General features: G+C 39.3%; 1 protein-coding gene across 1 annotated transcript in view; it reads right to left on the reverse strand.

Annotated features, from left to right (window-relative positions):
* Window positions 1-12,185, reverse strand: part of UPF2 (UPF2 regulator of nonsense mediated mRNA decay) — a 120,765-nt gene that overhangs the window by 74,862 nt on the left and 33,718 nt on the right. The window contains exons 5-8 of the mRNA XM_032156173.2: window positions 8,201-8,398; window positions 5,368-5,517; window positions 3,608-3,711; window positions 1,251-1,336 (exon numbers count right to left, since the gene is read on the reverse strand). Of these exons, the coding sequence (XP_032012064.1) occupies window positions 1,251-1,336; window positions 3,608-3,711; window positions 5,368-5,517; window positions 8,201-8,398 (538 nt within the window). The remainder of the gene's footprint in view (window positions 1-1,250; window positions 1,337-3,607; window positions 3,712-5,367; window positions 5,518-8,200; window positions 8,399-12,185) is intronic.

The following is a 12,185-nucleotide window of genomic DNA, read 5'->3' on the forward strand; positions in this document are numbered from 1 at the left end:
CTCACTGCAACCTCTGCCTCCTGGGTTCAACCGGTTCTCCTGCCATGGCCTCATGAGAAGCTGAGTACAGGCATGCGCCACCACACCCAGCTAATTTTGTATTTTAGTAGACATGGGGTTTCACCATGTTGGTCAGGCTAGTCTCAAACTCGTGACCTCAGGTGATCCACCCACCTCAGCCTCCCAGAGTGCTGGGATTACAGGCCTGAGCCACCGCGCCTGGCCTGAAGTATGTAATTTTACGTTATAAAAATATTCATCCATATGACTTTTTCAATTACATAATTCTTAATTACCTACTCACTACATTAACACATTCCCTCTCCCTTGCTCCACTAAAATGAATAATGCTAGCAGGAGATTAAAAAAGTAATATGAAAGAAAAAAGGCAAGTAGTGATTTGGTTTCACTGAAAAATCTTACCATTATCAAGATATCATGGGCCTCCATCAATGAATGAACCACATTAAAATTCTGCTCAAGAAACCTTCAGTGAAATCCCTCAGAATCCTCATCTTTTGGGGAGAGTATCTGTCTTAGCTATGTCATATGTAATCATCTTAATAGTTAACTAACTTATTTCATTATTTATTGTTGAATAAACAGAAATAGATCTCCTCCAGAATTCTAAGGTCAACAGTCTATGAGTGGTCCTGAAATGTTCAGGTGAAGTAGAAATTTTAATTTAATGTAATATAATGCATCAGAATTCTCTAAAAGCATTATGCAACTGAATGTGTGTCTTGAATTACTAAGAACATAATCATTAATGTGATTTCCAATTCTATCCGATGAGTCTCTAGGCAGGCTATCATACCTCTAAACTATCATAATTACCTAAATAACTTGAAGTTTTTCATTTAAACATAAATCTGAGAACTAACTATATTACATTAGCCTGATCTTTGCACAAAATAAAAACTCTCCAAAAAAATTATGTTCCATTTATTACTTTTTCCTCAGTGGCAAAAATGCAAAACAACTGCTTCTAGCAATTCTTCTTCTTCTTCTTAAGCTACTCTCATTTTCTTTTAAAATAATTAGATATCAGAAGAAATATTCTCATTAGAGCTAATAAGCAATGAACAAAAATTAATGGGAAACAAGTTCTAAAAAATATGCTAATAATGCTAATGACCTACAGAGTGAATAAAATCAAAAGCAATATTTTTAAAGAGGTAAGAATTTTGATCTTACAACCAGCACTACAGAGTAAAAACACTAATAAATTTCTCTTTTATAACACTTACCTTTGTCTAGGAACTATGAAGAGTGCCCGTACCAACTTCTTCCTGTTTGCTTTTGTGTTCATGTTCATGCAAAAATCCATTGCTGCCTATTGGGAAAAAGTAAACTTTTTCTTTAAAAACCTCTATTTAGTTACGGAGAGCAGAAATTCTGCCTACTACGATATTTTTATTTGTTCTTAAACATTTCAAAATGGTTTTAAGAAACTAGTATTGTTAGTATCAGTAAAGTTTTCTGATAGAGCTCAAAAGTAGCAAGAATAGTTACCAAGAGCCAAGAAAATTACTAATGCTAATAAGGATAACCAAAAAGCAGTAAAGGTGAATGAGCAAAGAGAAGGAGACAGGCACAAATTATACCCAAGAAGATGGAAGAAGTGTGCCCCCACATTCACTAAAAAAGTTTAGTGTCGACAGTCAGTAATGTTAGGGTTTAGAAAACAATACCCCAAAATATGGCTCTTTGGATGCTGAGTACTTCATTTGAACTAAGAAAACTGGAAAGCCTGATAAGCGGCCTCAGTCAAGGTCTCTCTGACCATCCCTTGTTTCTCTTCGCAAGTGCAGGAAATGACGCTCTCTCTCTCCAAGATGCCTTAACTGACAGAGGAGAATTCTTCCAAAAGAAACTCAACTGTCTTCAATCCCCTGTCTAAAATTTCATAAAACAGGGAATTTATCTAGATGACCATTACCACCTGGACAGACTTTTTTCTGAGACAAGGTCTCACTCTGTCACCCAGGCTGGGGTGCAGTGGCGCAATCATGGCTCACTGCAGCCTTGCTCTCTCAGGCTCCAGTGATCCTCCTGCCTCAGCTACCGGCCAAGCAGCTGAGACTACAGGCATGTGTAGCTAAGGTTGAAACATAATAAAAATCGCTCCTTGGCTGGGCACGGTGGCTCACGCCTGTAATTCTAGCACTCTGGGAGGCCAAGGAAGGCGGATCACCTGAGGTCAGGAGTTTGAGACCAGCCTGGCCAACATAGTGAAACCCCGTCTCTACTAAAAATATAAAAAATTAGCCAGGCATGGTGGCGGGCGCCTGCAGTCCCAGCTACTTGAGAGGCTGAGGCAGGAGAATGGCGTGAACCTGGGAGGCGGAGCTTGCAGTGAGCCGAGATCACGCCACTGCACTCTAGCCTGGGCAACAGAGCAAGACTCCGTCTCAAAAAACAAAACAAAACAAAACAAACAAAAAAAACCAACTCATTTGTATGGACTCAACAAGGAGACTCTTAAGTGAAAGTGACACTGTTTTTTTAATTGCAAATGCATGGTGAAAATATAATGGTACTAGTATAATTTGGTACCACTACCTTGAATCATGATAAAATGCTAGTAGCTCTACCCACCATCACTTTTGCAAATGTCAAAACAATAAAAAAGAAAACAAAATCGGCCAAGTATGGTGGCTCATGCCTGTAATCCGAGCACTTTGGGAGGCCAAGGCAGGCGGATCACAAGATCAGGAGTTCGAGACCAGCCCGGCCAATATGATGAAACCCCGCCTCGGCCAGGCGCGGTGGCTCACGCTTGTAATCCCAGCACTTCGGGAGGCCGAGGCGGGTGGATCACAAGGTCAGGAGATCGAGACCACGATGAAACCCCATCTCTACTAAAAATACTTAAAAAAATTAGCCGGGCGTGGTGGCGGGCGCCTGTAGTCCCAGCTACTCGGAGAGGCTGAGGCAGGAGAATGGCGTGAACCCGGGAGGCGGAGCTTGCAGTGAGCCGAGATTGTGCACTCCAGCCTGGGCTACAGAGCGAGACTCCGACTCAAAAAAAAAAAAAAAGAAACCCCATCTCTACTAAAAATACAAAAAAATTAGCTGGGTGTGGTGGCGCATGCCTGTAATCCCAGCTACTCGGGAGGCTGAGGCAGGAGAATTGCTTGAACCTGGGAGGTGGAGCTTGCAGTGAGCTAAGATCACACCACTGTACTCCAGCCTAGGTGAAAGAGTGAGACTCCATCTCAAAAAAAAAAAAAAAAAACACACAAGAAAAAAAAAAATCTTAGTATTATCATCAAAAGAATTTCTGACCTCACAGAACCCCAGGAAGTGCCTCAAAGCCACTAAAAATCCAGAAACCATACTTTTAGCACCTTTGATCTAAAACAGTATTTTCCAAACTATGGGATCCATACATGAACAGGACAGGATGCTACAGCCAATTCTATACCCAAACAGAGCATCTATGAATTACACCCAATTTTGTCTGCTTATGCTGAATTCCCATCTAAGCCTTTATTTGAAGAAATGGTATAGCTCAAATAGTCTAAAAACCATAGACATTCCTTATCGGAGGACTCCTACAAGGTCCATGTGCTTGAATAAAGTTACACAGAGATACCAATACCTTGTCTATCAGATCTCGGTTGACACAGTTGGGCAACTGCTGTAGGAAAGCATCTACTATGAGCTTGAGATGAGATCCAGTGCTGGCTTCCTCATCTTCTTGTTCTAATGTAAAATTAGTTTTTAAATAGGTTAAAAAAAATACACAGAGAACACAGAATAAAAACATCCAATGATGAGTTATTTGGAAAATAGATAATCTAGACCAATTTTTGTGCCCAGGAAAACATTAGTCATTTTTTAGAATATTATCCTAGAAAGTTTAGGTAACTCTAGAATCATAACATCAGGTCACTAGAGTCTTTCAGGTATCAACTATAAAAAGTCAAACTTTTTGCATTAGGCACAAAAACTTGGTCAGAAAAAGCATGCAGTGTTATGGTAAATGTTATTTGTGTCTGCCCAGCATCCCTTCCCCTATGTTCTTCAATTAACAGCACTCCCAATTCTTGCCTTTGAAGAACTAAGGCTCCCTATTCCATGTGATTCTAAGGAGGGTGGCTGGTTTACATAGAGAAAGAATCTGCAGTAAAATAGGGTAAAGCCAACAGAGAGAAAAGCAATATTGACAGAGGGTATCCTTCTAATAAAGAATCTTGGCCAGGTGTGATGGCTCATGCCTATAATGCCAGGGCTTTAGGAGGCTGAGGCAGGAGGATCACTTGAGGCCAGGAGTCCAAGACCAGCCTGGGCAACATAGCAAGACCTTGTCTCTAAAAAAATAAAATAAAATAAAATAAAATAGCTGGGTGTGGTGGTGCACATCTACAGTCCCAGCTACTTGGAGGTTGATGCAGGAGGACAACCTGAGCTCGGGAGTTTGAGGCTGCAGTCAATTATGATCATGCCATGGCACTCCAGCCTGGGCAAGAGTGAAACCCTGTCTCAAAAAAATAAATAAATAAAGGAATCCTAGCTAATCAACTCAAAACTCGACAGGAAGCATTTAGGGAATAAATGTAATATTTGTATAACTGAATACAAAATACAACTCAATTATAAAGACAGATAAAATTAATAGATGAACTGATAAGCTAGTCATATTCCCACTTAGTAATCATTTCAGAATAACTTTCAAATACATTTATGTTGTTTGTAAAGATTATGTCATAGAATTAAATCAATCAGGAGAATGCGATCAAGTTCTCAGAAAAGTGTAAGTATCTTTATTCCATCATAGAAGGGGTAGCGAGAAAAGTATATTTTAAGACATTTAGAGCCGGGTGCAGTGGCTCATGCCTGTAATCCCAGCAGTTTGGGAGCCAAGGCTGGCGGATCACCTGAGGTCAGGAGTTCGAGACAAGCCTGGCCAACATGGTGAAACCCCATCTCTACTAAAAATACAAAAATTATCTGGGCATGGTGGTGGGCAGCTGTAATCCCAGCTACTCGGGAGGCTGAGGCAGGAGAATCGCTTGAACCCAGGAGGCAGAAGTTGCAGTGAGCCAAGATCATACCATTGCACTCCAGCCTGGAGGACAAGAGTGAGACTTAGTCAAAAAAAAAAAAAAAAAAAAAGATTATTTAGAACTAAACTAAGGTATTTAAAATTTAGATGATCATTAAAATTTGCAGACACATAATACTGGGTATGTAGTGTCCTGTTATAAATCAAATTCCAAAAACAGTGACGGACTGAAAACAACAGAAAAACAAGGGATTAAAAAATACAGAATTAAGGAGAAAAGATCTATATTCTTAGGCAAGAGCTCTGTGTGTAAAAACCAATTAAAAATGAAAGTTGGTAAAATAGTTTTTTACCTTGTTCATCAAGAAGTTTCTTTGTAAGATCTTCAGCTTCATCTCCACCCTCTAATTCTAAGGTGTCATCATTAATTTCTAGATTCTCCAACTCAAGTTCCAAATCATCGGGACTCGATACCTCTTTATTATCCTTAGATTCTTTTGCTTCTGTTGAAAAACAAACAAGTATACCTAAATTCAAAGTCATATTAAAATCCTGCTGCATAAAATAGATTAAGACTCACAAAATCTGCATCACTTCTTTTAGAACCTGCATGTATACCTGGCAACTGAAGTTAATATATTTAGATTTTATAAAACACATTATGCTTGGCTGGGCATGGTGGCTCACCCCTGTAATCCCAGCACTTTGGGAGGCCAAGGAGGGAGGATCACCTGAGGTCAGGAGTTTGAGACGAGCCTGACCAACATGGTGAAACCCCATCTCTACTAAAAATACAAAAATTAACTGGGCATGGTGGCGCATGTCTGTAATCCCAGCTACTCAGGAGGCTGAGGCAGGAGAATCGCTTGAGCCCAGGCGGTGGAGGTTGCAGTGAGCCGAGAGAGCACCACTGCACTCGAGCCTGAGCAAAAAGAGCAAAACTCAGTCTCAAAAAAATATATACATTATTCTCATTGAGAACGAAAGCTATATCTTCTCTGATTATGTATACCATTTGTTAACTGAAGAGGTGGATGGATGACTGGATGGAGAGAGAGATGTGTGGATGAGTACTTACACGGCATGAGAGGATCTATCTATGCTAAAGATGAGGGGGAAAAAAGGCTGATTAAAGTGGACTCACGTTAAGAAGGGTCTCAAACTTCCAGATGAGGAGTTGAGACTTTCTCCTTTATGCAAGGGATAACATTTAAAAGGGATCTGATGTGAAAATTAACTTAGCAGCAATATATAAAATCATTAGAAAGTCAGAAAAGGGTAGATGTAGAAAGACCAATTAGGAAAATATCCTTATCATTTCAATGTGAAGGGTTAGAGAAAACCAAAAAATGAAACACAACAAAGGAAAATGGCCAGTAATTGGTAAAAGGCAAAATAGGAAGAATAAAAAAGAAAGAGAAACCAAACCTTAGCTCAATAAGACTGACAAAATATTAATAACTGAAGTTGAGTGACAGGTAAATGCAAGTTCACTATACCAGCCTTCTTTTGTGTTTTCTCAAATAAAATAAAATTTTCGTAAATAAATAACAAAAGCCAATAAAACCTGAATTCAAGAATGTATACTTAAACTGAAAGTATGGTATTTCTCAGCTTCATCTCTTATAGTCTCTAATCTCCTAATTTCTGCATTGAACACAGAAATATCTTACTGATACTTGATGTCATATTTTATTTGGGAGGATGAAAACTCTAACTAGTATCAATCAGTTTTGCTACCTCCAGATGAAAACAGACAACTACTTTCTCATTCATTCATCTTTTCATTCTACTTTTATTGAATTCCTACTATGTGCTAGGTATTGTTCTAAGCACCAGGAATATACCTGTGAGTACAGCAGAGAAAAACTCCTGCCCACATGGAGCATGCATTCACTCCCCAATGTCCCCTGATGTCTGGCTACTACAACATCTACTAATCAGCTACATGTTCAGAATGATGCTAAGCTGTCAAACAGTCTGAAAAAAGCTTAAAATGTGACCCTTGCTCTCAAAAAACATACAATTTATCTGAGGAAATTAAGCTAATATGCATAAGGTAGTCAAATAGGGTATGGTGGGAGAGGGTTCCAAGCAGAAAACAGAACAATGCAGGAAGGCAAGAAGGCAAGAAGATGGGCCCATTTCAGAGACTGAGAAGGATGGCAAATTAAGGGTAATAGAGTTGTAATGGTAAACCTGAGAGAAACGATGCAGGGTCCTAGAGACAATGTTAACAATTTTAAATTATATTCCAAGTACATGGAAAGGGCATTAGGTAGGTAGGAGAGTAAAATTAATGTTTAGGAATGCATAGGCTGAGCGCGATGGCTCACACCCGTAATCCCAGCACTTTGGGAAGCTGAGGCAGGTGGATCACTTGAAGTCAGGAGTTCAAGACCAGCCTGACCAACATGGTGAAACCCCGTCTCTACTAAAAATACAAAATTAGCCAGGCGTGGCAGCACACTTCTGTAATCCCAGTTACTTGGGAGGCTAAAGCAGGAGAATCACTTGAACCTGGGAGGTGTAGGTTGCAGTAAGACGAGATCACACGACTGCACTCCAGCCTGGACAAGAGCAAAAACTCCACCTCAGAAAAAAAGAAAAAGAGAACGCACAGAAGGAAACAGAGCAAATACAGGGCTACCAGGTAGGAGGTATTACAGTAACCCAGGTGAGAGAGGATGGGAGTTAGATTAGAATAGCAGCGGCAAATATAAGACAAACCTGAGAAACACGACATAACTGGCATTCAGAAACTCCCACTCTATTAATGACCTAAAAGCTCTGACTTCTCAAAAGTCACTCTTCTTCACAGAGTTGGTTCTATCTAGCCTAGAAAGGGCAGTACAGGTAACGAGCACCATAGAGCTAACACCTGCCCTAACAATCTGATACCTGGGGGAAATGCGTGTCTTACCAAGACCTCACATGAATTCACTACAAGACTATAAACAAACACTTTCAAATTAATTCACATTAACTTAAATGTATCAGCACTGTTAAAAGTGTGTCAATTATCATCCTTTAATGCTCCATCATTCCATATAATTCTGTCACTCATTTACTCTGACTCAATGTTCATATTACAAAACTAGTAATTTTTTTTTTTTTTTTTACAAATACTATTTTGAAGCTAATTCTTATAGCACTTAATGTAAATACTCTTTCTCTAGAATTTACCTTTGGTATCATCTTTGTTGGACTCTTTATTCTGACAACTTTTTTCATTGTCTTTAAACAAGATGGCTGGGACAAAAGCCTTCAAATCAATGAGGTTCTCATAAAAATTCCGAGCATCTTCATCTTCCCATATACCACCTTCCAAGTCATATTCTCCAGGTTTACCAGGTGTGAATATATCAATTCCAGGCCCATGTTCTACAATAAAATAAATCACAAGTAATTAACATAACTTGAGGTTATAGCATGATAAACATGACACAAGTTATTTTTTCAGTTTTATAGCTATTGAATCTTGAGTGTTTCAACTGACAGGAACTTCTTCAATTAACAAGCACATGTGACCGTTTTCAACACCAAATCACAAACTGTGTTTTAAATAAAGCCCTAAAATAAAACAGACAAGAGAACAACATATTTTTTTCTGTTACATTTGTTTTAAGCAATTAATATGAGATTAAGTAGCCATTTGATAAATTAAGTCTACTTTCATGAAACTTAAAATCAAAAAATAAAATATATAAGCCTGGCCACTCCTAAGACATCCGTTTAAAGTCCCACCTCCCCCATGAGTACTTTTTTTTTTTTGGCAACTCATAATCCTCTATACTATTTACATCATACTTATAAACCATTTATCTCTCCAAAAATAGACCATAAACCTTTAATTAAGAATCATCCCTCCTTTTGGCATAATCCTTGGCACATGGTAGATTGCCACTGTCAACCTAAAATAATCAAAAAGGTCAGAATCTAGTTTTAAAGAGAGTTTATTCAATTGCAAAGTTTGAGGACAGCCTCCCAGGAAGCACAGATTCCAAAGAACAGAAATCAGTGTTCCAAAGTGTAGAAGTTTGAGATTGTTTATATAGAGAAAGTTTAGGTAATTTCAACATCTTTCCACATAAGGCTTAATGCACAGTTACAACAATCTGATTAGTAGAAGTCGTCTTTTTTGGGAAAGATATATACAGGTTATGTAATTCAGTCTCCAAGGCTTAATTTCCCCCTTGCTATAATAAATTTAGAGGGTCCTGAAATTTTATTGTTTTAAACAGAGTCTTACTCTGTCACCCAGGCTGGAGTACAATGGCGTGACATCAGCTCACTGCAACCTCCACCTCCCGGGTTCAAGTAATTCTCCTGCCTCAGCCTCCCAAGAAGCTGGGATTACAGGCGCCCACCACCACACTTGGCTAATTTTTTGTTATTTTTAGTACAGATGGGGTTTCGCCATGTTGGCCAGGTTGGTCTCAAACTCCTGACCTCAGGTGATCCACCTGCCTCAACCTCCTAAAGTGCTGGGATTACAGGTATGAGCCACCACGCCCAGCCTTTATTTATTATCTATTTTTTTGAATTGAGAAAGGGTCTCACTCTGTTGCCGAGGCTGGAGTGCAGTGACATGATCATAGCTTACTGTAGCCTCGAAATCCTGGGCTCATGCAATCCTCCTGCCTCAGCCTCCTGAGTAGCTGGGACTACAGGCATGCATCATCAAGCCCAGCTAATTTTTCTATTTTTAGTAGAGATGGGGTTTCATTATGTTGCCCAGGCTGGTCTCAAACTCCTAAGTTCAAGGGATCCACCTGCCTCAGCCTCTCAAAGTGCTGGGATTACAGGCATGCGTGAAAACGCTCAGCCTTTATTTTCTTTTATGCCATAAATGTCAGTCAATTGATAACTGGAAAAGAAGGGAAGATGAAGTGTACAGATCTCTTATTAGAGAATGGAAAGTATGTACCTATTTACACACATGCAGTACATACAACTATAGATCATAAACTCAGAACACTGAAAGTAATTAACTTCCTACTTTATGATTATGAGCCCATTCATGAACTTATCTACTCTCACATACTTCTCTCCAAATGAGAATTACAAATAGAGTGATTATGTAAATTAAAATTAACCCTAAGTTAGATTATTCATTAAATGTGATTTATGAAAATAAGAACACCAAAAACAAAACAACACTGGCTCCTTGAAACTCCTTAATTTCCTTACAGAGAATATATTTAAACACAGACTTATTAGGACACTAAACCCATACACCAAAAAGAAAAACACTGACATATTTACAACTTCTGTTTAATGAAAAGTATAAACAAAAGCAAAAAACAAACTAGAAGACAATATTGACAATATTTAAAGAATACATCCATAATATATAGAGCATAGTATAATAAATATATTTGGTGTTTGTCCTTGGTTCCTGGAAGACCTCCTAAAACCCTTGGAATTTCCTGAGTGAAAGGAATGTATTTTGTTATTCATAACAAGCTTTTTGATCCTACCTCAGCTGATGCTAATGAGGTGACTAAGGGTGGAGTCTTTGGATAGTCTCAGGATGGAGCCAGTCACCAGAAAGACCAAGTGATTATAGGATTAGAACTTTCAGCCCCACTCACCCACCCATCTATGAAGCAGAGTCCTCGCCAGACACCAACTTGGCTGGCACCTTGATCTTAGACTTCCCAGACTCCAGACAGGAGGAATAAGTTTCTGTTGTTCATAAGTTGCCCAGTCTACGGTATTTTGTTACAGCAGCCTGAAAAGACTAAGACAGCTATGTAATATTAATCAGGTGTTAAAAGGAATGAGATGTTATCTACAAGAACTGACTCAGAAAGCTCTCAAAAATAATAATTGAAACAATAAAGGAAATCACGCAAAATATCTCACCTAAGTTAATGAAGCTAGAGATATCTAATTATATATATTTTGTGGGAAAAAGTAAAGTCTGGACACATTCTATCAAGCTGTTAAGAGTGGTTACCTTGGAGAATGTAATGCATCTGACAGTAAACTTTCACTTTTTAATCTATAATATGCATAAATATTTTGTGTATCTAAAAAATAATGTAAATCATAAAAAAGAAATTCAACTTTTGAGAGGTAAAAATACTACCAAATCAAAAGTAATAAAAAATAGGAATATCACAGGCACAGGATAAGAGAAAAACAGAGGAGTGATAGTTGCAATGCATATAAAAAATATAATTTCGTTGGCTGGGTGCAGTGGCTCACGCCTGTAATCCCAGCACTTTGGGAGGCTGAGGTGGGTGGCTAACGAGGTCAGGAGATCGAGACCATCCTGGCTAACACAGTGAAACCCCGTCTCTACTAAAAACACAAAAAATTAGCCGGGTGTGGTGGCGGGCGCCTGTAGTCCCAGCTACTCAGAAGACTGAGGCAGGAGAATGGCGTGAACCCGGGGAGCAGAGCTTGCAGTGAGCTGTGAACGTGCCACTGCACTCCAGCCTGGGCAACAGAGCAAGGCTCCGTCTCAAAGTAATAATAATAATAATAATTTCCTTAATATACAAAGTGCTTTTTTTTTCCTCTGATATGGAGTCTCGCTCCGTCACCCAGGCTGGAGTGCAATCTCAGCTCACTGCAACCTCCGCCTCCTGGGTTCAAGCAATTCTCTCACTTCAGCCTCCCAAGTAGCTGGGATTACAGGCACGCTCCACAATACCCGGCTAATTTTTGTATTTTTAGTAGAGATGGGGTTTCACCATGTTGGCCAGGCTGGTCTAGAACTCCTGACCTCAAGTGATCCACTCACCTCAGCCTCCCAAAGTGCTTTTATAAATCAATTTTTTAAAAAGATACAAGGGGAAAAAGGATGGGGTGGGGGGTATAAAAGATTCAAATAGGAATTTCACAGGGAAAATAATACATTTATAAAACAGCCAATAAACTTAAAGATGCTAAAACCTGACTTCAAATTTAAAAATTAAGAACTGCAATGTGGTAAGAGTGTAAAGAAACAGTCATTCTCGGGCCGGGCACAGTGGCTCACGCCTGTAATCCTAGCACTTTGGGAGGCCGAGGTGGGCAGATCACGAGGTCAGGAGATTGAGACCATCCTGGCTAACACAGTGAAACCCTATCTCTACTAAAAATACAAAAAATTAGCCAGGCATGGTGACACACGCCTGTAGTCCCAGCTGCTCAGGAGGCTGAGGCAGGAGAATCA

This window comes from Hylobates moloch, unplaced genomic scaffold (assembly GCF_009828535.3).
Source record: "Hylobates moloch isolate HMO894 unplaced genomic scaffold, HMol_V3 SCAFFOLD_2, whole genome shotgun sequence".
Lineage (NCBI taxonomy): Eukaryota > Metazoa > Chordata > Mammalia > Primates > Hylobatidae > Hylobates > Hylobates moloch.